Raw genomic sequence first — 21,417 nt, 5'->3', positions numbered from 1 at the left:
AGCTTCCAAATCTTCCTCCACTTTTTGTCCTGAACCGCCTGATAAGGATTGTTCTTAACCTCATAAGAACTAGTAATGGAGAACTCATAATTTGTAGTTCCACTCCAAATACAACTATCTTGATGATGAATCTCCCTATTAGGAAGCGCTATAGCACAGATCTTTTCCACATACTCAACAGGAATTTTTGTCTTAATAATGCTCTAATTCTAATTTCCTTGAGAATCAAGAAGGTTGTTGAGTAGGGTATACTCTGGAATAGAAGCATTTATGGTCAGAATATTTATAAGCTTCAATCCATTTTCCATCCAATAGTCATCCCACGCATGAATTGTAGTCTCATCCCCTATTTCCCACATCAATTGGTTATTAAGAGAATGCCAATCTTTAGCAATATGTTTCCATAAACTAGAACCATACGCTTAACCTCTATGAAGTTCCCATCAATCTCTTTCCTTAGGTATTTATTTTTCAAAATTTGACACCACATGGCCCCATCTCTACACTAAGCTTCCAACCCAGCTTGGAGATGCATGTTTCATTCATCCTAACATGATGCTTTAATCCCAATCCACCAAACTGCTTAGGTTTGCGAATGTCACGCCATCTAATATTATGCATCTTCTTATCATCACTACTATGACCCAAAATAAAATCTCCCTGAAGAATATTCTTAAGACTCTCTTTTGGGACCATACTACTCATCATAGTGTAAGTAGGAAGAGCTTCAATAACAAATTTCACAAGGATAACCCTCCCAGCAAATGACAGTTGGTTGCACTTATAGTGGCTAAGCTTGGTTTTAACCTCTTCCACCAGATATTGATATTGCCTTTGCCTATGGCACTTACCTATCAAAGGCGCCCCTAGGTATATACCCATATCTTTAACCTTGTTGAATCCAGAAATAGCAGTTATACTTCTTCTTATGCTCATAGGGGTATTTTTAGAAATTATAATCCTAGTTTTCTCCTTACTTATTTGCTGACTTGAAGCAGCACATAACACTTCCAGCACATCCATAATATTAGAGATTTGGTTATCCATAGCTTTACCAAAAAGTAAAAGGTCATATGCGGACATGAGATGAGACACATTCAGACCTTTCCTTCCAACGTTTAAACTAACCCATAGCTTATTTTCCACTGCATCCATAATCAAATGAGATAACTTATCCATACACATAAAAAAGAGATAAGGTGAGATGGGTCACCTTGTCTTAACCTTTTCTTAGGCTTGAAGTAATTGCCCTTGTTCCCATTCCAGTTGACACACATTTGAACATTAGTAATTTCTTACATAAGGATGTCTCTTAGATGTTGAGGTAATCCTAAATCCATAAGAACTCTCTCCACAAAGTTCTAGCTAACTCGATGATAAGCTTTAGCTAAGTCCATATTAATTGCAAAGAAGCAAGATTTGTCTTTTAACTGGTGTATGGAATGCATGAGCTCTTGAGCAACCATAATATCATCATGGATGTTTCTTTGACGAATAAATTTAGTCTAATTCGGAGATATAATATCGTTCATAATACCTTTCAGTCTATTCACCAAAATTCGACTCAAAAATTTATAGATAGCATTATACAATGTTATAGGACAAAATTGACCGATGTTCTCAGGCTGAGTTGTTTTGTGGATGAGACAAAGATCCATAAAGTTGACCTCAACAATTTTAACAGGATGTTTCCATAAAACCTAATGTAATCAAACACAACGCCTCCAACAATCTCCCAAGAATTATGGAAAAATCCAATGGCAAAACCGTCAAGGTTTGAGGATTTCAGGGGAGCCATCTCGAAAGTAGCAAGCTTGATATCTTCAAAAGTGAGCTCAACATAAAGACAAAGCATAGTAGCCTCAGCAAGTTTGAGGAGCGAATGATGGTTCGATAAGCTATCAACAACCTCTATGTCATTAGTATAAAAATTCTTACAGTTCTCCTTAAAAACATTATTGATGTCAAGAGCATCATTTTACCATTTCCCTTTATTGTGTTTGATAGTCTGAACATTTCTATGTCTTCTCGTTTCAACAGCTTTCACATGATAGAAACATGTATTTCTATTGCCATCAGCTAACCATTTATCATTGGCTCTCTGAAACCAGGTAAGCTCTTCCTGATATAGAATCCTCTGAAGCTCTTGTTGCAGATTGTATTCCAACATTTTGAGTCCATCATGGCTGATACTTTCATGAGTTTTTCTTTGAATGCATTCAAGTTTTCGGATAATAAATTTTTTTCCTATGAGTAAGCTCTGAACAGTATGCATATGCCAACTCATGGATTTAACTCTAACTTCCTCCAGGTTATTTAGCATGCCTATGTTATTCTTCCAGGAAGACTGAATCATGTCTTTGAAAGACTCTTTCAAGATCCAAGCATATTCAAACTTAAAACCTTTGATCATAGATTTTCTATGATTATCTTTAAAAGACACAAGGATTGGATGATGGTCTGGATAGTCGATTTTTGTTAACACACAGACTTGGGCATCAGGAAATCGCAACCTCCACTCTTCGTTACTAAGATCCTTGTCTAATCTTTCATACACACGCAGCCCTCCATGGCCTATAGCACCACACCGTCTAAATTTATGGCTTGTGGCACCAAGGTTCAATAAATTGCAGGCATCTAACTATCATGAAACAATGCACATTTCCTATCAGATGGAAAATCTCCACCACGTTTTTCATCCCCTTCCTTTATATCATTAAAGTCTCTTCCCAAGAGCCAACCACCATCAGTTTTAGCAACTATCTTAACAAGTTCATGCCACAAATTCTTACCATCTTCACGAGGGCTAGCATAGACAGCTGATAGATTCCACTCTTACTAAAAGTGCTTTTGAAGAAGTTGGATTTGAATTTTATCTTTTTTTCCACCCCATAGCAATTTCCCCAACAAATCCTTTGTTATCTGAATACTCATAACCATCAAAGCCCAATTGATTAAGCTTCTTACAAAGCATACCAGGTTCGATTCTAGTCTTCATGATTATGAGCATCGCAGGTTGATTCTCCCAAAAATAATGATTGCAAACAAGAACAAAAGCCTTATTGTCCGTTTCCCGACAATTCCAGAACATAATCATAATTTGGTCTTGATTCATAAATACAATTATAAATTGATAGTAGCCCCTTGAAGGTCCTTAGGAGTTTCCTTAATAAATTACATCTCTAGTTCGTCACCCTTTTACCTAGTACCATCTTCTTCGTCCATCTTTAGCTCCATGTTGCCTTGCTTATGCCTTTCTTCAGGAATTGAGAGAAGAATAGGAGGATAGGACGGAATTTTAGCTGTGATCAAACTCTCATTAGCACCTTGGGTTCTCAATGCTTTAGGGCCAAGTTGATCCAGATTATTACGTGTATTTCTTTGAGCTCCCCCTCCATCCTTAATAGCTCATTTTTTCACTAATGATGAATCTTCAGTGATGTTTAAGCCAATAACAAGATCACTTACTTCCTCTTCTGACAATAAATTATTCAATTCTTGTAATCACTTGCAATCACTAGCCCTTTGAAGGTCCTTTAAAGTTTGCTTTTTGAATTCCTCGAGACACCACTGCTTATTTATAATATATATTTATAATAATACAATTATCTTAACATTCCCACACACATTCCCACACGCTCGACGCGGAACTTTTAGAAAAAGTAAAAATTAGAACCACTAATTAAGACAATTGGTGTTTGGTTACGCTTATATTTAAAAAAAATCACCACTTTTTTTTTAATAGTGATTATTTATTTATCATTTTTAATATGTTTTTTTAAATATACTAAGTAATAATATAATTTAATATTTTAATTATTTAGTTTGTTTATAATAGTATAATTAAGTCTCTCTAAAAATATATATATATATAAATAAACACTTAAGGTTTAAAATAAATTATTTTAGGTTGATTTATGAGTAATCATATTTTAGAGTTAAATTTAATTTTTACTTAATTAAGACTATAACTATTATTATATATTTTAGTAATTACTTTTTTAATATATTATAAAGGATAATATCAGTCCGAGTTCGATTCTAGTCAAACTTTTAAACCTTAAAATTTTATTTATACCGATTTAACATCTAGTCTGTAGTTTGGTTTTGATCATCTTAATTATTTGTATAACATTTTTCACTATAAGCAAGTGGTGAAACTATAATATTTTTTTTTATATTCCAGTCATTTGAATGAACATTTTTTCTTTAACATAATAAAAGAATGTTAAAATCTAATCAGGGATTGATCTAGTGATAAATAACTTGGGGCATTTATGCAAGTGGTGAAAAATTAAATCTATAATACTTGTGGTAAGTGAATTTGTCAGAAATATTAATCACACGATACTTAAAACTTCATATTGTATTATATTTGAGAAAATGCGTAAGGAATTAGAGTTTGTTCCGGTGAAAAAAATTATTTCTTAAACAATATCCCTTTTATTATGTGGATCCACAACTAAATTTCCCTTGATAGAAAAATGCATGTCACCCGCCTTTTGTGGAAGGCTTGGGTATTTAAAGTCACTTATTAGCGGTGTAATTTTGTCTTCTTAGATTATAAATGCGAGATAGTACTAAGTTAAAAAAAAGGATAAAAAACACTTTTTACTACTGTTTCATCCTTTATGGCTTGATCATGGGCACATGTAGCTGTATATTTTAGTCAACATGGAGGCACATGTAGATCATAAAAACCGCCAAAAGATGTTCTCTTTTAGGGTGGATGTTGGAAGTGCCTAAACTCATCATCTATGGACATGAATGTTGGAAGTATCTAAAGTCATCTTCATGTGAGAAATAAATCATTTTTGTGTGTAGAAAAAGTGTGTAGAAATATTAAAGATTTGAATAGAACTCTCGATAGATAGGAGAATTATTTATGGAAGAAAGAACTTTGTATTTTTGTTTGATATAAAAGTGTAAGATTACATCTCTATTTATAGTACACTAAGGAGAATTTTAAACATATTAATTTTAAGAGAATTTTTAATTCTAAAAATTCAAAGACTATTCTAGAAAATATTACAATCCTAAGAAATATCTAAACATTTCAAATATTATAAGATTTTTTTAAAAACATTATCCAAAATAAATTAAACTCAAAAATCAAATAATAAGGTTGACCCAAATCAAATTTAATATTTCAATAAATATTATGGAGATAACTTCTACCTGATAGATAGAGGTTGTAAGGTGGGGTCCAATTCCTTACTGTTTGGTAGTAGATAACTAATATAAGATATTGTTGAATTTTTTATGTTTACAAACAACATGATTGTGTTTTGAGAACATAAACACTCTCATATTTGGTAACCTACTCACATTTCTTCAAAGGCTTAAACCACCTCAAATATCAATGGAACGAGACTTCAACATGTGGCTTTCTTTACGTATGAATCAAAGTGTCAATCATGATTTCCCCATCAGAAGGTTTTGTCCTGCAAGAATTGAACAAGAGATAGTACTTGATGATAATGAATTGTGTACTTTTGATGCCACCACCACTTCTTGTCTATTAGCTTCTTCAGAACTTGATGACTTTGTTGATAGCTTCATCAACATGGATCAGTATGAAGATAATGAGGTGAATGAGAAGAATCATCATCAAAGTTTTGATCATTTTATGGTCAATGAAGAAGAGAATATTGATGCATACTCCATGGAGGTGAATGATGTTATTGGATATGTTCCAACAACAATGGAGATATGTGATAATATCACAATCGCAGATCTCGTCATTCAAAAGTGTGTGCCTTGTGAAGAACGAATCAGTTTTCAAATGGACCAAGGTCTTGACTTGGTCCATACGTTACTGGCTTGTGCCGAGGCGGTTGGTTGCAGAGACAACCATCAAGCAAATTTGTTACTTAGTAAGATTCTGTCTCTGGCAAATCCATCAGGGGATTCATTGCAAAGAGTGACCTACTTTTTTGCCAAAGGATTGAAGTGTAGGTTATCACTTTATCCTTATAATGCATTTTCAAATAGTGCTTCTAATGATGTTTGTCTGATTACTAGGGAGAATAAGTTGGAAGCTTTTCAGCTTCTTTACCAAACAACACCATACATTACTTTTGGTTTCATGGCTGCAAATGAAGCGATATGTCAAGCATCAAAAGGAGAAAGCTCAATTCACATTATTGATCTAGGAATGGAGCATACTTTTCAATGGCCTTCACTTATAAGGAACCTCGCTTCAATGCCTGACGGGCCTCCAAAGCTCAGGATAACAGGATTCGGTTCTTCTGACGTGAAACTTGATACTGGCATGAGTTTGCTTGTGGCGGAAGCAATCTCATTGGGAATAGTCCTTGAATTCCGGATAATATTCGAACCTGCGACTCCTTCTTCTCTTACAATTGAGAACCTCAAGTTGGTAGAAGGCGAGTCTTTAGTTTTTAATAGCATCTTAAAATTGCACAAATATGTGAAAGAAAGTAGAGGTTATCTAAAGGAAATTCTCCAATCAATGAAGAAGCTAAATCCAATTGCAGTGACAGTTGTTGAGCAAGACACAAACCACAATGGACCATTCTTTGTTGGTAGGTTTTTGGAATCACTTCATTATTACTCAGCGGTATTTGATTCTCTTGAGGCAAGTATGGCAAGAAGTAGTCGAATCAGGATGAAAATAGAGAGAGCACACTTTGCAGAAGAAATTTGTAATGTTGTTGGTTATGAGGGTCCTGATAGAATGGAGAGACATGGAAGAGTAGATCAATGGAGAAGACAATTAGGAAGAGCAGGATTTCATGTTATGCCACTAAAGTGTACAAGTCAAGCTAGAACGGTGCTTTCTGTTTATGATTGTGATGGATATACATTGTCATGTGAAAAGGGTTGCCTTTTACTTGGTTGGAAAGGAAGATCTATTATGATGGCTTCTGCTTGGCAAGTGGCAAGTTTGTCATAAACAGATATGATGGCTTCTGCTTGGCAAGTTTGTCATAAACAGATATGATGGCTTCTGCTTGGCAAGAGTGTCATAAACAAATAGAGCTTAAGGAAAAAGGAAATTGATTTGGTGCAGTAACTGCATCACGAATCGAGATTGTTTACTGCATGTAAATGCATGCTTGAGAATCCAGATCCAAGAAAAAGAAAGTAGAATGATAATGCACTTATAAATTTGTTCCTTTCAACATCTAATTTAATTTAGATAGTTATTTCTGACTGAATTCTTCAGTGTATTTCAGTCTCAAATTTCAAATGGTATTCAATAATAGATTGATTTTGATTTGGTAGAAAAACACATTGGAAAAAAAATATATTCGCCAGCTTAAAGTGAATAATGTCAGGATTTAAAAGCAAATTAGAGAAGCCATAAAAAACACAGAAAGAGAATAGCAGAAGTAATATTGATAACATAAATCCTAAAACATGAATTAGCTTATCACTTTTTACTAACTATCATATAAATAGAGATGTATTAATCTATTACCCATTCTAAGTGAATCATAAAAATAAGATAGAGCAATCAGAAATGAAATGACAACTTTGCACGTGTTTTGAAGCATTGGTATACAAGTACTTTACCTACAATAGTATTAGATTGTTATGTATAGTTCTAATCTATTAGAAGGAAAAAAATATCAAAACCTAAAGGTTAGCAAGAGCCCTGGTATAACTAAATTCCTTGGAGTACCATTAAATAAATTAAATTTGACATCTTGAATAGCGATAATAATGCTATCTTCGACTCATTTAGATGGTTTGTTTCCCTGTGGCTTTGTTTGACTTGCGGCTTCGGACATTATGCGCAACCGACTTGCAATTTCTGTGAAGGAAGGCCTAACTACAGGATCTTTCGCCCAACATTGTTCCATCAGTGTTCTCCATTCGAGATCACAGTTGCTTGGAATGGTTGGCCTCAATTTGTCAGTTACAATCCCACCTGCATGCAGAGGAGACAAATATTAATGAAAACTAATACTAACTTCAACGGCTATAATAAAATAGACTAGCTGAATGATTGATTTCTTATATTGACTTGCTGGTATATGAGAAATGATAAACTTCACCAGAGTAGTCAATCCCGGATGGCAGCATAAAGCAGCCGGTCCCAAAAGCGTGAAGCAGCCAGGCCCAAAAGTGGTGACCACTATTTGATAATAATTAAACAAATAACCCAAAACCCATAATCGCTCTGAGCCGGGAACCACTCCATTATGCTATCCCGCTACTTACCCTATAGTGTTCTGCAGCACTAGGCTCTTCCCATAGAGGTTAGCATCTGGCATTGTTCCATGCTAAAGCACCGTTATTGACTACTTTGCTCTTCACACATCACAGACTCTAAATTGTGCTCTTTATTCTCCTTTTTTCCAATCCAATTAAAACATGAGAGAATGCTCTATTTTTGTTTCTTTAGTTTCCCTCCATCCATTTTTTTGAGTAAAACGAAGGAAAAAGAAAAATGAACACAGAATGACTTTATTCTACCATCTAATGTGTTGTTGCTTCAATATAGAGGAAACCATTTAAAGATGATGCAAAAGACTACAAAATCAAATTATTCTTCAACATAAAATAAAAAGGCAAGCATGAGAGCACAATATATTACCTATAATTGCACCATAGAGCATATTGGCATATGGCTCCTCACCAGTTAAAATTTCCCATAAAACTATGCCAAAGGAGAACACGTCAACCTACAAGATCAAAATGCAAATCGAGCAATCAATAGCAGCAACCAGGCAAGAAGGCAAAACAGACATGGAAAACAAAATAAGACTTCCCTTGCCAGTTTTTTTTAGAGGCAAAGTCCAAATATAACATATGAACATAGGTTTACATCGGTAATAAAATGGAATAGGAAAATTTGAATGTGCAAAATTTAAAAATGGTCAAATGAACCTAATTATATTTCAAAATTTGAGTAACTTAAGATAATTGTGTTTCGAGAATTTGAGTAAAATGAACATAATTATATTTCCAAAATTGAGTAAATGAACATTATTATGTTTCCAAAAGTTACGAGTGTTATAGAGTTTTGTGGCTATATGAAATGAAAGAAATTCCAAAATCAAGAGAGTCGATACAATTATGAGGAAGTGAAAAATGTCTCATAAAAAGTGGATTTGAGATAATTTCAAATGAATAGTGTTATTTGAATATCTAAAGTTTGACACCGTATAAAAATACATCATTTATAACTATTAATTTGACACTTAGAAAGAGAAAAAACTATTTAAAAATGAAATCATATCTACACCGTATACAAATACGGTGTTGGACACCTAAAAGATGATGTTAAAATATCATTTCTCATTTCAAATTTCCCTAGTAGATATAGATTGGAGAAAACCATTTGATTATAGATAACTTAAAAGATTACCTTTTCTGAGACCTTGCTGCTGCATCCATCCAGCAGCTCTGGTGCCATCCAAGGTAGAGTGCCCCGCACACCACCAGTAATCAAGGTATTTCGCTTAATTTTTGACAAGCCAAAATCACCAACCTGGGAAAGAAATTTTATGTTTCTTTTTAACACCGAAAAATGTGACACATCAAGTTCATAGAAGATTACACCAGTACAAATACCTTGCATATTGGCCGCAAAGGATCTTTCAAGTTTACAAGCAAATTGTCGCATTTTAAGTCGAAATGCACAATGTTTTTTGAGTGTAAATATTCCATTCCAAAAGCTGCGTCCATTGCAATTATCAGCTTTTTGCGGCGATCAAGACACCTAAAAATATCATGTTCAGATTCATAAGAATACTCATCAGTAAACAAGACATCATATTCATCACTTAAACATTTTTGCAGAGACAATAAACTTTACATAGTGATGCCTTCCATCTAATATAAAAAGGTTTACTATAAAAACAAGTTTTCATCAAATTTGATCCACTTGTAAATGTTGATTTTGTAGTAGTAGTGCTACACGGTAATAGAAATGAAAATTTCTTTTTAAATGCATTACCTATCCTTTTGAAGTAATACATGCCTAAGAGAACCATCCACCATGAATTCTGTAACAGTAGCCATCGTTCCTCCTGGTCCATCCTGTACCACACCGTAAAATGCAACCACATTTGGATGATGAAGCTTTGAAAGAATGTCAGCTTCTCGCCAGAACTCTGCAGTCTGAGAAAAGATGCAAATATAAATTTACTTGCCTCAAAATATATAGCTTATCATTACATAACTTTCTAATATGTTAACAATAAGAACATTCTCTATTTAATTTTAAAGGAAAGAAAATAGCACAAGCAATCAAACAGACATTGAATGACAAATTACCAGTCTCTCTTGCTCAGATGATCGACCAGTGAAGCAACTCTTCTTTATTCTTTTGATAGCAACATCTGTTCCTCTCCATTTTCCATGATAAACAGTCCCAAATGTACCAGATCCCAGTTCCTTTAACTCTTCAAGATCTTCATTCTTAATGACCTACCAATTGCATCAAAACAATAAAACAAACAAGCTAAAGATATTCAGGTAAACATTCAAACATAGTATTATATGGAATCTGTGAAGTTCATAAAAAAATATAAAACAGATCAATCATACTACTAGCATAAACATCACAACGTCAAATGCGAGGATAGTAGTCTAAAACATCATCAGCAATGTGCTTGGGCCTACTAGCTTACTAAACCAGCTTCAGAGAAAAATCTCAGCAATTCTTAATAGCATTTGATTTATGAGCAGTTAAAGACCTCTCATGCCATTTAATGCATTAATTGTAGCAATTAGGCTTCCTGAATCACTGCTCGATAATTTCAATTTGCATCTATAAAATTCTCCAATTTTCGCAATCTAAAAAAATAGTTACATAATTATTTGGACCAAAACAATGTCTCAATCATGCCAAAGAGATCTACAAGACTTATAAAAATACACTTCATTGCAAAAATTGGTGAAAAGTTGATTAATTTTTGGTATTGGATGCTGCATTCATCTCTAAGGCACGTGTTTATAAAGCCAAAGAGCCAAACTCCAAACCCTTACAGAATCTATCTAACTGAATTGGGAAAAAAAACTTAGTGTGAATCAAATGAAACCTTAAAACAGAATCGATCTAAGACATTTTACTTTTGGAACTACAACTGAGACTGTGCTGCTTGTTAACCCTATGAAACACAAGTCTCATGAGCATGATTGGGTTGTCTATACAAAGTTGACCAGTCATTGTGAATCTATATGTTAGAAATCAAAAAATCTCACGGAAACAGTACTACACATAATAGAATATATATGTTAGACTGCATTCCAATAATCAAAACAACAACAAAAAAAGTGCAGTGAAACTCCTTACAAATACCATGTTTGGCCTCACACCATTGCACATTTTGCCACAGCACTCTTATATTTAAATCCATGTTCAAAGGCATTTTGACAGACCCCGTCAGACATTGCAAAAGTTTAAGTATTTAAAACCCAACTGAGAGTTATGTTTGGTGCTTCTATACCTTGTTTTGGGATGAAAATTTCAAAACATAGCAATGATAAGATGAAACCAACTACTACTAATTCATTTAGAGAATAGAAAGCAATGGTCTTAGGGTGTGTTGCAGAGACAGTGTGAACATGTGAAGTTGGAAAAGACACGGAGATAAAATGTAATGCAATTCTTGACAAATTGAAAGTTACTTTGCATCTTCTTTTCAATATTATAAATAGGTCCAGTTCTTTAAAAGAAATATCTTTTACGTAAATTTTCATAATTTATCTTTAAAGATGAAACCAACTACTACTAATTCATTTAGAGGATAGAAAGCAATGGTCTTAGGGTGTGTTGCAGAGACAGTGTGAACATGTGAAGTTGGAAAAGACACGGAGATAAAATGTAATGCAATTCTTGACAAATTGAAAGTTACTTTGCATCTTCTTTTCAATATTATAAATAGGTCCAGTTCTTTAAAAGAAATATATTTTACGTAAATTTTCATAATTTATCTTTGAAGAGTTTTCAATGCAAACATAGTTTTTTGCAAGTAATAATATAAAACAACAAATATTCTAGTAGTAGTGCAATTGATACTTTAAAAGATAAATAGAAATATCGAATATAATCTTTAAAATGTTTATACACATTTAAATATTGCCGCCATACTCATATCCTTTTTTTTTCTAAAAAATTGTTATTATATTTGTAAATCATATCCTATCCTACTTGTGCCTGTTCAACAACATGAAAAGTGAAAAGGCATACTTAGTGCATTATCAAAGTAGATCAGGAATTTCTACAGAGAAGAAAACCCAATCAAATAAGAATGTTCAAGGGAAAGAATCAGACTTTACCTGCACAGAACTGATATCAAAACCTCCTGAAGAAGGACCAAGTGGAGAAAGATTACAGTTTTTGGTTTCAAACTTGTCATCCTAAGTTAAAGCATAAGAACTATTGTCAGCGGAAAAGCATATCTGGACAGATACTGAAGTAAAAAATAATTAAAATCATACCTCGTATTCAAACTGCATACTTTTGGTGTCAGTAAGTTGGGATTGATCATAGTTGGACTTCAGAGCATGGGTTTCTGTTTCAATCCTTCTATGTAAGTCCTGATCTTCTTCATCTAAATTGAGGTTGGAATCCTCACGATCTAGAGGAACTCTATCAGTTGTTAGAGGTGTAACATGATGTGAAAAACCAAGATGATCTTGATCAATAAGAGAAACATTGTCAAGCCCTTGTGCCAGCTTTCCAAAATATGACCAACTTTTAGGTTCATGATTTTCCATATTTACACTATAGCCTACTCCATCTGTGGATAGTGGATGCGGATTGGAGGGGTCTTCCTCAAGTATTGCTTTAGAGTACATATCAGAAAGCAATTCACGGGGAAATCGATCATCGATATCAATTAGAATGTCACCTGGTATTTGCTTGGAAACATTAGGAGGGGGAAAATCTTGAGAAACACCTTTGGTTATATTCCCAGCTAAGGAAGCAGGTAGTTCTTGCACCACAGGGTTATCATTACATTCCTTACCATAGGCCTCACCCCAATCAACCTCTGGAAGATTGGATGCAATAACATCAAGGCGCTCAACAGAAGAAACATGGTGAACAGCAGGTAGATCGGATTTACCATATTTAGTTTCGGCCTCATCAAACAAGGGCTTGATATGATTATCATTAGTTTCGACGTCTTTGATTCCTTCATTACTCAGCAAGACTTGCTTCAACTCGGGATCGATGTGCTCAGACAGGTTTGACTTTATCTCACTGTTTGTATCAAGCAACGGTTTATTCATTTGATGGCCAGCAAACCCATTGTCAATGGTATGGTCATCTTCTGGAAAGGGCTTTGCTGAAATACTTGATTTGTCATCTGGATCTAACAGATTACCATGATGCAAGTTGTCACCAGATTCTGTTACTGGATCCTCTGGCTTGGTATCAGAAAGCAAATCTGACACATCAAACTGCGGGCTGTGTGTATCATCTGACTTTGAGGACCGATTCAGGACCTCTACTTGCTCCCTCGGAGTTCTTTCTGAATAGTAAATTCTTTTAGGAACTGGAGGGGGATGAAGAGAACTCAAATCAATTGCATTGGAGTGGGAATCAACATAATTAGGAGCAAATGAACTGCTAGATGTAGAAGAAGCATCTTTACAGTCCTGGTGCTGAACTTTTTTTGTGCAAGGGAACGAAGGTAGATGCCCCTCAAGCATGGTAACTGCAGCTGATGCTTCAGGACCGTTCTTTTTCAAGTAACCATCAATGGGCTGAAACAGAGAGGGGGATGGGATTTCTAAGGATAGAACGTCGCCATGGTCACTCCCTTGTTTGCTTGAATTATCACTTACTGTTTTCACCTGCAAGGTAGATAGTTCGGATTTTTGTACGTGTACTCCACTAGGAGGATGGTCTTCATTCAGAATCCCTGGTTGATTGTTCAAAAGATGAGGAGCCAGAGAAATAGGGGTCTCTCTAACCACAGGGTTATGAACAGGATATTGACGACTAATTTCCGCAGCTTGCACCATTTGGTCACCATAAGTCAGCTGATCAGTTTCATAAGCATTTGAAGATGTCGGTAATACTTGATGTGATGACTGGGTAGCCAATGGAGTGTCAGATTTGGCAGTCAAAGGAGCATTCCTGACGCCAATAGATGTTGGTAATGCTTGCCGTGAAGACTGGGTAGCCAATGGAGTGTCATATTTGTTAGTCAATGGAGCATTCCTAACACCTATAGACGTTGGTAATCCTTGCTGGGAAGACTGGGTAGGTAATGGAGTGTCAGATTTGTTAGTCAAGGGAGCATTCTTGACACCTATAGACTCTACAGAAACATTACTAGTCTCCCTTTCGATGGTTTTTCTGATAAATGTATGTATGTCATCGTTTGAAATGCTGACACCAAGTGGGGTTGAGGTGTTTCTTGATCCCAAGTCCATACCATTAACAGCAACAACATACTGGACTTCAGAATCCTCACCAATGGTACTAAGAGCGAAGTGAGCATCTTCTAAATCAGTCATTGAGAACAAAAAAATCCTAAGCTTTTGTGGGGGTTCTCTATCTTCTATAAGGTTATACTCCTCCATCATATTCTGCAAATCCTCATCAGATGAGACAGATACCAAAGCATCAAGATCTTCCCCAGGAAGTTGATACTTGAGTATATGAACGAGATTGTAGATTAACAATGCTCTCCGCCTAAGCTCCGGCCAAGATATGTCCTTTCTGAGACGAAGAATACGTGTCTGACCCCCCACATACCTTAGTTTCCCATCACTTGGTCTTGGTAATATTCTACCACCAAAACTACAAAGACACTTGATGATCTTTGATGAGGTATCGGAAGCAGCGTAAGAACCATACCCTTGCCGAAATTGAGCATTCTCTTGATTCAACAAAGTTTTTGGTGGTGACCCATGTAACCATGTAGTTTGGCTGTTAAACTCTGTTGAACCATTCGGAAACCCTGCATGAGTGATGCCTACAATGCCATTAGTTGAATTGGAATGAGGGAGATTTGTAAATGCAGGGTTCTTGAGATTTAGCCTGTCTCTCATAAATTCAAGAGCAAATTCCTCACCAGTCTGTATTGAATAATTGAGTACTGGTTTAAGGTCCGATTGTGTTCTATTAGCATACACGGTGTCCAGATAGTCCTGCATTACTGACTGAGATCCATGCTCATTTCTAGGTTCCATGGTATTGTAAGGAATCTGATTGTGAAATCTTGATTGTTCCATCATGCCATATTTTTTCTCTACAACAAAATGAGTACTAAAAATAATCAACTTAGGGTTCTCTAACCTTGAATCACCAAAACATAATTAATAACATTTCAAGTTTGACGTAAAAGCATAAACCCTTAACAACATTTACAATATGTAACGGAACAAGAAAATGAATCTTTGTACCTGATGGTAACACAATGGTCGAAGATGAGAGACAAAAGCAAACACCGATTTCAGTCGAGAAACAAAATCACCCCTTTAGAATCTCTATTACTTTGCCCCATCACGCTATCTTTCCCGGAAAATGACGGCACTTTCACTTTCTCTCTCTAAAACAATGGGGAATTTTCTCTCTCTCTAAAATTCCTCTGTTTCTTTCTGCGCCGCTTTTCCGTAACTGCCTTGTAGGAGTATTCTACTGATTCTCTCTTTATAATATTTTCATCTAACCATGTTTTTACTAGTACATATCATTGCTAAATATTACTAATTAAAAAAATAATTAAAACAGTTTTTTTTTTCTTTTTTTTTCAAATAAGATTAAAATTTATTAAAATATCTTACTAAAATTTATTAGTGCTCCACTCTTAGGTGGTGGTGGTTTTTGTTAAGTTTCTTTTAAATGAGGTTTGTTGTTTTGAAGAATTTAATTTTAATGTTAATTTGTTCCTTAGATGCACGCACGTACATCTTAAGAAATTTATAAATACAAAATTTTGTATTGGAAAAAAGGATTAAAAAAATGATTTTAAGCTTTTAAATAAAATTAATATGTATTAAATTTTAAAAAGTATTTTTACATTTAGTTCTTATTTTATATTTTTGGAACACAAACTAACATTACTTTTTTTTCATTATTTATTGATTTGTAGTTGTTTCATAAGAAAGAATAGTTTGATGTTTTTTTATTGTGTTTGTGGACTATCTTTCTCTTTTTTTTACTTGAGTTTGTACTTTTTTTATTTTATTATGTTAATATATGTTATTTATTATATTTGTCCCTAAATATATCTTTTTGAATTAAATCAATGATATATTAACATAGTTTTAAAATTGTCAATTATAATATTGACAAAGATTTAAAATTATTTTTTATTTATAATAATGACATAAAAAAAAGGTTTTTAAGTTAGATGGGAATATATATTAATCATTTATACAAGTACTCTTTTTCAATTTTATGTATTATCGAAACATTAGACTGCATTAAAAAGTAAATTTATTTTATTGATGCATATGCAGTAACGCAACTTTCTTTTCAAATATGTCCATATTTGATAAGAAAAAATTGTTTTTATTAAGTTTGAAATCGAGTTTTTCTAGTTTCAAAGGACATTAGTATCTACTCTCGCTTAGTATCTACTCTAGTTTCAAAGGACATTAGTATCTACTCTCAATTAAAATCATGTTGTTAATTAGGAATGTGCAAGATTCGGCGCTTTCTTGTAACTCATCTCGGTCCAAAGATAATGTCGGATTTGACTCAATCCACACAAAAAAAACATGGATAAAATTCGGTTGGGTGTTCGTAGTGCGGTTTTGGCGGTTTTGAGCTACAGTCAATCAAACCGCAAGAGAAAAATGTGTAGTTTGGTTTGGTTCAATTGTCTTTTAGAAATAGAACTAAATCAAATCAAACCAATACGATTTAGTTTGGTTCATTTGATTTGATGTTTTACAAAAAAAAATATTGAGTCATACATACACATATAGATGACAATATAACTTTATATTTAGTCATTCATACACTAACAAATAACAATAAAATCCTTCATATTTGGACAACAACTTCTTATTTAATATGTAAAAATCAGATAAGAAAAAAGTTGAATAATAAATATAAAATAATTTAAAAAAATATTATAATGAAACCAAAAAAATGGAGGAGATGATATATTAGTGAAGATAAAAAAGAAATAACATAAGAGATGAGAGATTAGAAATAAGAGATGCGATAAAAATGAAATTAGAAGAGAGAATAGTTACATAAAATAAGAAGGTAAAAAAGGAAGAATATAAGATAGTAGAGATTAGAGAATAAGAAGTTAGATGTGTATGGCGAAGAAGACATAATACTACTAAGAGAGATTTGAGAATGTTGGAACTAAACCTTAAGTGTGAGGAAGAGAAAATTGTTTGTAATCATAAGGTTAAGACATAATAGGTTTAGGTTTGGGTTGAATGTGGGTTAAGTGAAATTTAGGTTGTAACATAATGCAGTTTGATTCGATTTAGTTCGGTTTTGAAAATACAAACCTCAAATTGAATCGAATTGTGCATTTTTATTAAAAGATTACCCAAACACATCCGAACCAAATGCGATTTTTTGCGATTTTCGATTTCATTTTGTTATGTTTGTGGTTTTCTATTAGGTTTGTTCAGTTTTGAACACCCCTAGAATTTGGAGAAAATATAGGAACACACTTAAAATAAAGATAAATATATTTGATAGTATTATATTAATACTTTATAACACTTGCTCGCACATTAGTAAAGTATAATCATTCAAAAGTTTCCTGTGTAAAAGAAATTATCTACCTAATTTTAAGGTTTATTGATATTTTTTTCGTTTTCACTCTCACTCAATTGATTTCCCCTTTATCGCAAAGAGTCGGACAACGGTGGCGCTCACCGCCTCACTTGTCGTTATTCACGAAACACGTTTGAGAAATGAATTTACCTTAATATATAATAATACATTCTAGTTTTAATTTTATGAATTTTTTATCTATTGATTTTTTATTAATATTAGGAAACAATTGTTGTTTAGTATCGGAAGATAATAAGTTTTCATAATTATGTGTTGAAGTTTCAGGGGGAATGGATTTTTCGTAAGATGTGATTTGTATATCTTAGAAGTTATGTTGTTTTTGTTTTATGTTTTAAAATAATTATTAATTAATTATTTTTAAAAAAGTGTATGTATTGGTGACTTGTCTTCAGACCAATCTAGTGTTGTTTTTGCCTTGTCCCGTCCTTATTAGACTAGAATTTCATTAGGTTTTAACATATTTATGGTTTAGATAAATAAAATTGGCCTGAATTAATACTAGGACTAGATTCAGGTTACATATAACTCGGCATTTGTACACCCCTAATGAGTTTATACACTTTTACTGATGTAGTACGCACATTTGTTTCTAAAATATAATATAAATAAAATGAATAAAAGATAAATTTTTCTAAAATATAATATAAATAAAATGAATAAAAGATAAATTTGATTAACCAAAATAGTTTATTGATTTTAAAAGAGATAATAAACTCGTGCATACAATTTTTTTCGTATATAAAAATATTTGAATCAACCATTTATTTTTTTTCTCGTATATAAATATTATTTTTGTTTTATGAAGGGTAATCGATTATCCAATATGGAGTAATCGGTTACACAGAATAAAAATTTGTAAAGAGGGAAAAAATATAAAGGGTAATTAATTATCCAATATGGAGTAATCGGTTACACATAATGAAAATTTGTAAAGAGGGTAAAAATATGAAGGGTAATCGATTATCCAATATGGAATAATCGGTTACACAGAATGAAAATTTGTAAAGAGGGCAAAAATATGAAGGGTAATCGATTATCCAATATGGAGTAATCGGTTACACAGAATGAAAATTTGTAAAGGGGGCAAAAATATGAAGGATAATCGATTATCCAATATGGAGTAATCGGTTACACAAAATGAAAATTTGTAAAGAGGGCAAAAATATGAAGGGTAATCGATTATCCAATAAGGAGTAATCGGTTACACAAATGCAAAAAGTTCATATACAAAGGGTTCTTCACTTGGAAGAAAACCCTAACGGTCGCGTGTCTCTCTTTCTCATCCGTCTTCCAATTGCCACAATCATGACTTGCAAACACATACATGAACAAATCCTGAATAAAGATGAAGGAAACACAGTTGGAAAAACAGAACAAATGAAGAACGCCATTGCGTTCTTCGTCCTTCCTCCCCCCATCTCAAAAGGGAATCTTTTTCGAAATGCTCCTCTCCCCTCTCAAACACTCTCTCCGTACGTGAAAATAAATCCATCCTCGGCTTGGTTCCACAAAACCCCCTCTTCTGTTTTCACAGCACTGACTTCTCGATTTCGGAGATTCAAACGTCAATTTGAATATCATTCAGTGGGGAACTCGCGAGGACCAAACACGATTACGAAAGTAAAAACAACGCTCAGCCGGTGAAATAACAAAAGAAAGATCGAAGAAAAATTCGGAGTCCGTTTCAAGCGTTAGGAGTGAGTGAAGTCAGAATGGACGAAAAAGGAAAAAAATGGAACTAGTCATCAAATTCAAACCGCACCAAGTCCGACAATGAGAACCGGATGCAAAACAAAGTTCAATAATAATCACAAGTGAAGAAGAAAATAAAACAGTTACATTACAGATATGAAATACCTCTTAACCAAACTCTTATAAGGCATACCTCAGGTAACTCTTTGATCTTTTGGGTTGTATGTGGTTCTTTGGTTTGAGGAATATTTTGAAGATGTTGGCTACTGATCTCCTTTTTTTTATTCTGGTTTTCTTCTGTCTATGTAATTTTTATGCCACTCGCCTCCTCTTTTTCCTTACTGTTTCCTCCTTTTATATCAATGTAATAGTTTTTTTTTTGATGTTGCTGGAATTCATTCATAGTAATGAAAATGAGAAACTTTCTGAGATGCTTCATTGTGTGAAGACATGACTTCTCAGATGTTTTGATGACGACAAACTTCGCTACAAAGCTAAGACCGATTAACAAAAAGGATTGATCAAGATTCAAGCTCATGAACGAAGTATTTCAACTATATGATCAAGTCTTGATGAAACGCATGAAGAATCGTCTTTCAAATGGATAAGGTATAATACTTGATCTCTAGATATTTATACAAGTGTTCAAAACAGGTTTTGTTCATGCCATAATCATTGAAAGTATTTTTTATGCATCAAACAAATCATAACATTTCACTCTCTTAACTATTTTTCAAATTTATGACAAAGTAACCGATTATCCACTTTATGATAACTGATTACTTTGTGTTATTTTCAAATATTTTTGAACGTTGGAACCAAGTAATTGATTATCCTTTTTGGGGTAACCGATTACTCTGAGAAAATTTCAAATATTTTTGAACGTTGAATGCAAGTAACCGATTACCCATATTAAGGTAATCGATTACCACTGACCCAGAGGCAAAAATAAATGCATCTCTTCATGGAAACTTTTCTATTTTCTTTACCATGAACCATGGCATCCTTTGGGCATTTGCATCCATTTGAGGAGGTGTTTAGACAATATATAAACTTCATTTTTCCATATTTCAAACTCACCTCCTTGCAAAATTTCAAATCATTTACACACATTCTCTCAAACAAATTTAAGTGTTCTTCCAAATTTTCTTAAGAGTGAAACCTTGCATAAACTTTCATTTTCAGCATCATAGTTTCATTTCATACAAAGAACACTTGTATAATTATTGTGAGAATTGAGTGTTACAAAGGAGAAGATCATTTGATAAATTGATATACTTCAAAATTCCAACTATTTCATCTTCTACAAAAAAATCAGAATTGTATTTCTTTATTACAACTTATTTTTAGGATTGTTAAAAATAAGTTTGTAAGGGGTTATCCTTGTTATCCGGTGTGTGGATACAAGAGGTCCATTTGTGAGAAATTGAGTCTCGATTGGACTTTAAACATTGTAAATCCAAGAGGATTGCTCTTGGTGTGGTAGAATTAGATAGAAAGACCTTAAGGTGTCTTGTCTAGGAATCTAACATTATAGTAAAATTCTCTTTCGTGTTGAAAGGGGAGTGGAGTACTCTCAATCTATGAGGGGAACCACTATACATCGTGGTGTTCTTTACTTTCCGCACTTTACCGCTTTTCATCACATAAGCATCTCAAGAAAGTAGAAGTCATAAACCGTCAAAAATCCAGAAAATAGTCTAAGTGCCTCATTAAACTTACACATTGTGTCCTGCTGATTTAGTGTAACTCTGCTATACACCTGTTGTTTTTTTAACATTTTTCTTGTTTATTGTTTGAACATAATAGGACAGAGCATGCTGCCATAAAGTCCTAACAGCAATATCAATTTATTTTCTTCTCCTTTTTATTTTTGACACTATTTGATTTGTTTTTGTATAATATTACTGTAAAGTAGAAAAAAGAATGTAATTTATTTACACTTATTTATATTTTTTAATGTAAATATAATGTTACTGTAAAGTAGAAAAAATGTAATTATTTGCACTTTT

At 33.4% G+C, this 21,417-nt stretch overlaps 3 protein-coding genes and 1 non-coding gene across 6 annotated transcripts; 1 reads left to right on the top strand and 3 right to left on the bottom strand.

The window, feature by feature from the left end:
- Positions 1-471: 471 nt before the first annotated feature.
- LOC127137428 (uncharacterized) lies at positions 472-2,998 on the bottom strand. The gene is made up of 6 exons (XM_051063890.1): positions 2,889-2,998; positions 2,661-2,806; positions 1,983-2,574; positions 1,701-1,898; positions 1,538-1,545; positions 472-1,145 (listed from the first exon to the last, which is right to left on the bottom strand). Exons 1-6 carry the CDS (start codon positions 2,996-2,998, stop codon positions 472-474), a joined length of 1,728 nt encoding a protein of 575 aa, XP_050919847.1.
- A 2,364-nt stretch (positions 2,999-5,362) lies between these two features.
- On the top strand, positions 5,363-7,280 carry LOC127075467 (GRAS family protein RAD1-like). Its single transcript, XM_051016935.1, has one exon. The coding sequence runs from the start codon at positions 5,363-5,365 to the stop codon at positions 6,917-6,919; it is 1,557 nt and encodes a 518-aa protein (XP_050872892.1). The 3' UTR covers positions 6,920-7,280.
- A 177-nt stretch (positions 7,281-7,457) lies between these two features.
- Positions 7,458-15,589, bottom strand: LOC127075466 (uncharacterized). Of its 3 annotated transcripts, XM_051016934.1 has the most exons (10): positions 15,346-15,589; positions 15,015-15,191; positions 12,424-14,915; positions 12,262-12,342; positions 10,255-10,407; positions 9,935-10,098; positions 9,550-9,697; positions 9,344-9,466; positions 8,570-8,657; positions 7,458-7,900 (listed from the first exon to the last, which is right to left on the bottom strand). In XM_051016934.1, exons 2-10 carry the CDS (start codon positions 15,175-15,177, stop codon positions 7,707-7,709), a joined length of 3,606 nt encoding a protein of 1,201 aa, XP_050872891.1. In that variant the 5' UTR covers positions 15,178-15,191; positions 15,346-15,589; the 3' UTR covers positions 7,458-7,706. The 3 variants fall into 3 exon arrangements, with proteins under 3 accessions (XP_050872891.1, XP_050872890.1, XP_050872889.1); XM_051016933.1 differs by having other exon boundaries at positions 12,424-15,208; XM_051016932.1 differs by having other exon boundaries at positions 12,424-15,191.
- LOC127077624 (small nucleolar RNA snoR77) lies at positions 10,596-10,720 on the bottom strand. The gene has a single exon (XR_007787414.1). It is a non-coding gene; the product is annotated as a small nucleolar RNA snoR77 (small nucleolar RNA).
- Positions 15,590-21,417: the final 5,828 nt, after the last annotated feature.

This window comes from Lathyrus oleraceus, chromosome 4, assembly GCF_024323335.1.
Source record: "Lathyrus oleraceus cultivar Zhongwan6 chromosome 4, CAAS_Psat_ZW6_1.0, whole genome shotgun sequence".
NCBI classification, from domain to species: Eukaryota; Viridiplantae; Streptophyta; class Magnoliopsida; order Fabales; family Fabaceae; genus Lathyrus; species Lathyrus oleraceus.
Note: the sequence above shows the minus strand (reverse complement) of the source record. Positions and strands in the feature narration are given on the sequence as shown.

What these genes read in the sequence shown, in the direction of transcription:
- LOC127137428 (XM_051063890.1), bottom strand. Translation starts at nt 2,998, where the DNA reads ATGAAGACTAGAATCGAACCTGGTATGCTTTGTAAGAAGCTTAATCAA. An exon ending in GTTGGGGAAATTGCTATGGG is followed by an intron (nt 2,807 to 2,888) that starts GTGGAAAAAAAG and finishes TGTCTATGCTAG; the next exon opens with CCCTCGTGAAGATGGTAAGA. An exon ending in TTTTCCATCTGATAGGAAAT is followed by an intron (nt 2,575 to 2,660) that starts GTGCATTGTTTC and finishes GTGGTGCTATAG; the next exon opens with GCCATGGAGGGCTGCGTGTG.
- LOC127075467 (XM_051016935.1), top strand. Translation starts at nt 5,363, where the DNA reads ATGGAACGAGACTTCAACATGTGGCTTTCTTTACGTATGAATCAAAGT.
- LOC127075466 (XM_051016933.1), bottom strand. Translation starts at nt 15,177, where the DNA reads ATGATGGAACAATCAAGATTTCACAATCAGATTCCTTACAATACCATG. An exon ending in GTATGCAGTTTGAATACGAG is followed by an intron (nt 12,343 to 12,423) that starts GTATGATTTTAA and finishes GCTTTAACTTAG; the next exon opens with GATGACAAGTTTGAAACCAA. An exon ending in TTGATATCAGTTCTGTGCAG is followed by an intron (nt 10,408 to 12,261) that starts GTAAAGTCTGAT and finishes TGCAATTGGTAG; the next exon opens with GTCATTAAGAATGAAGATCT.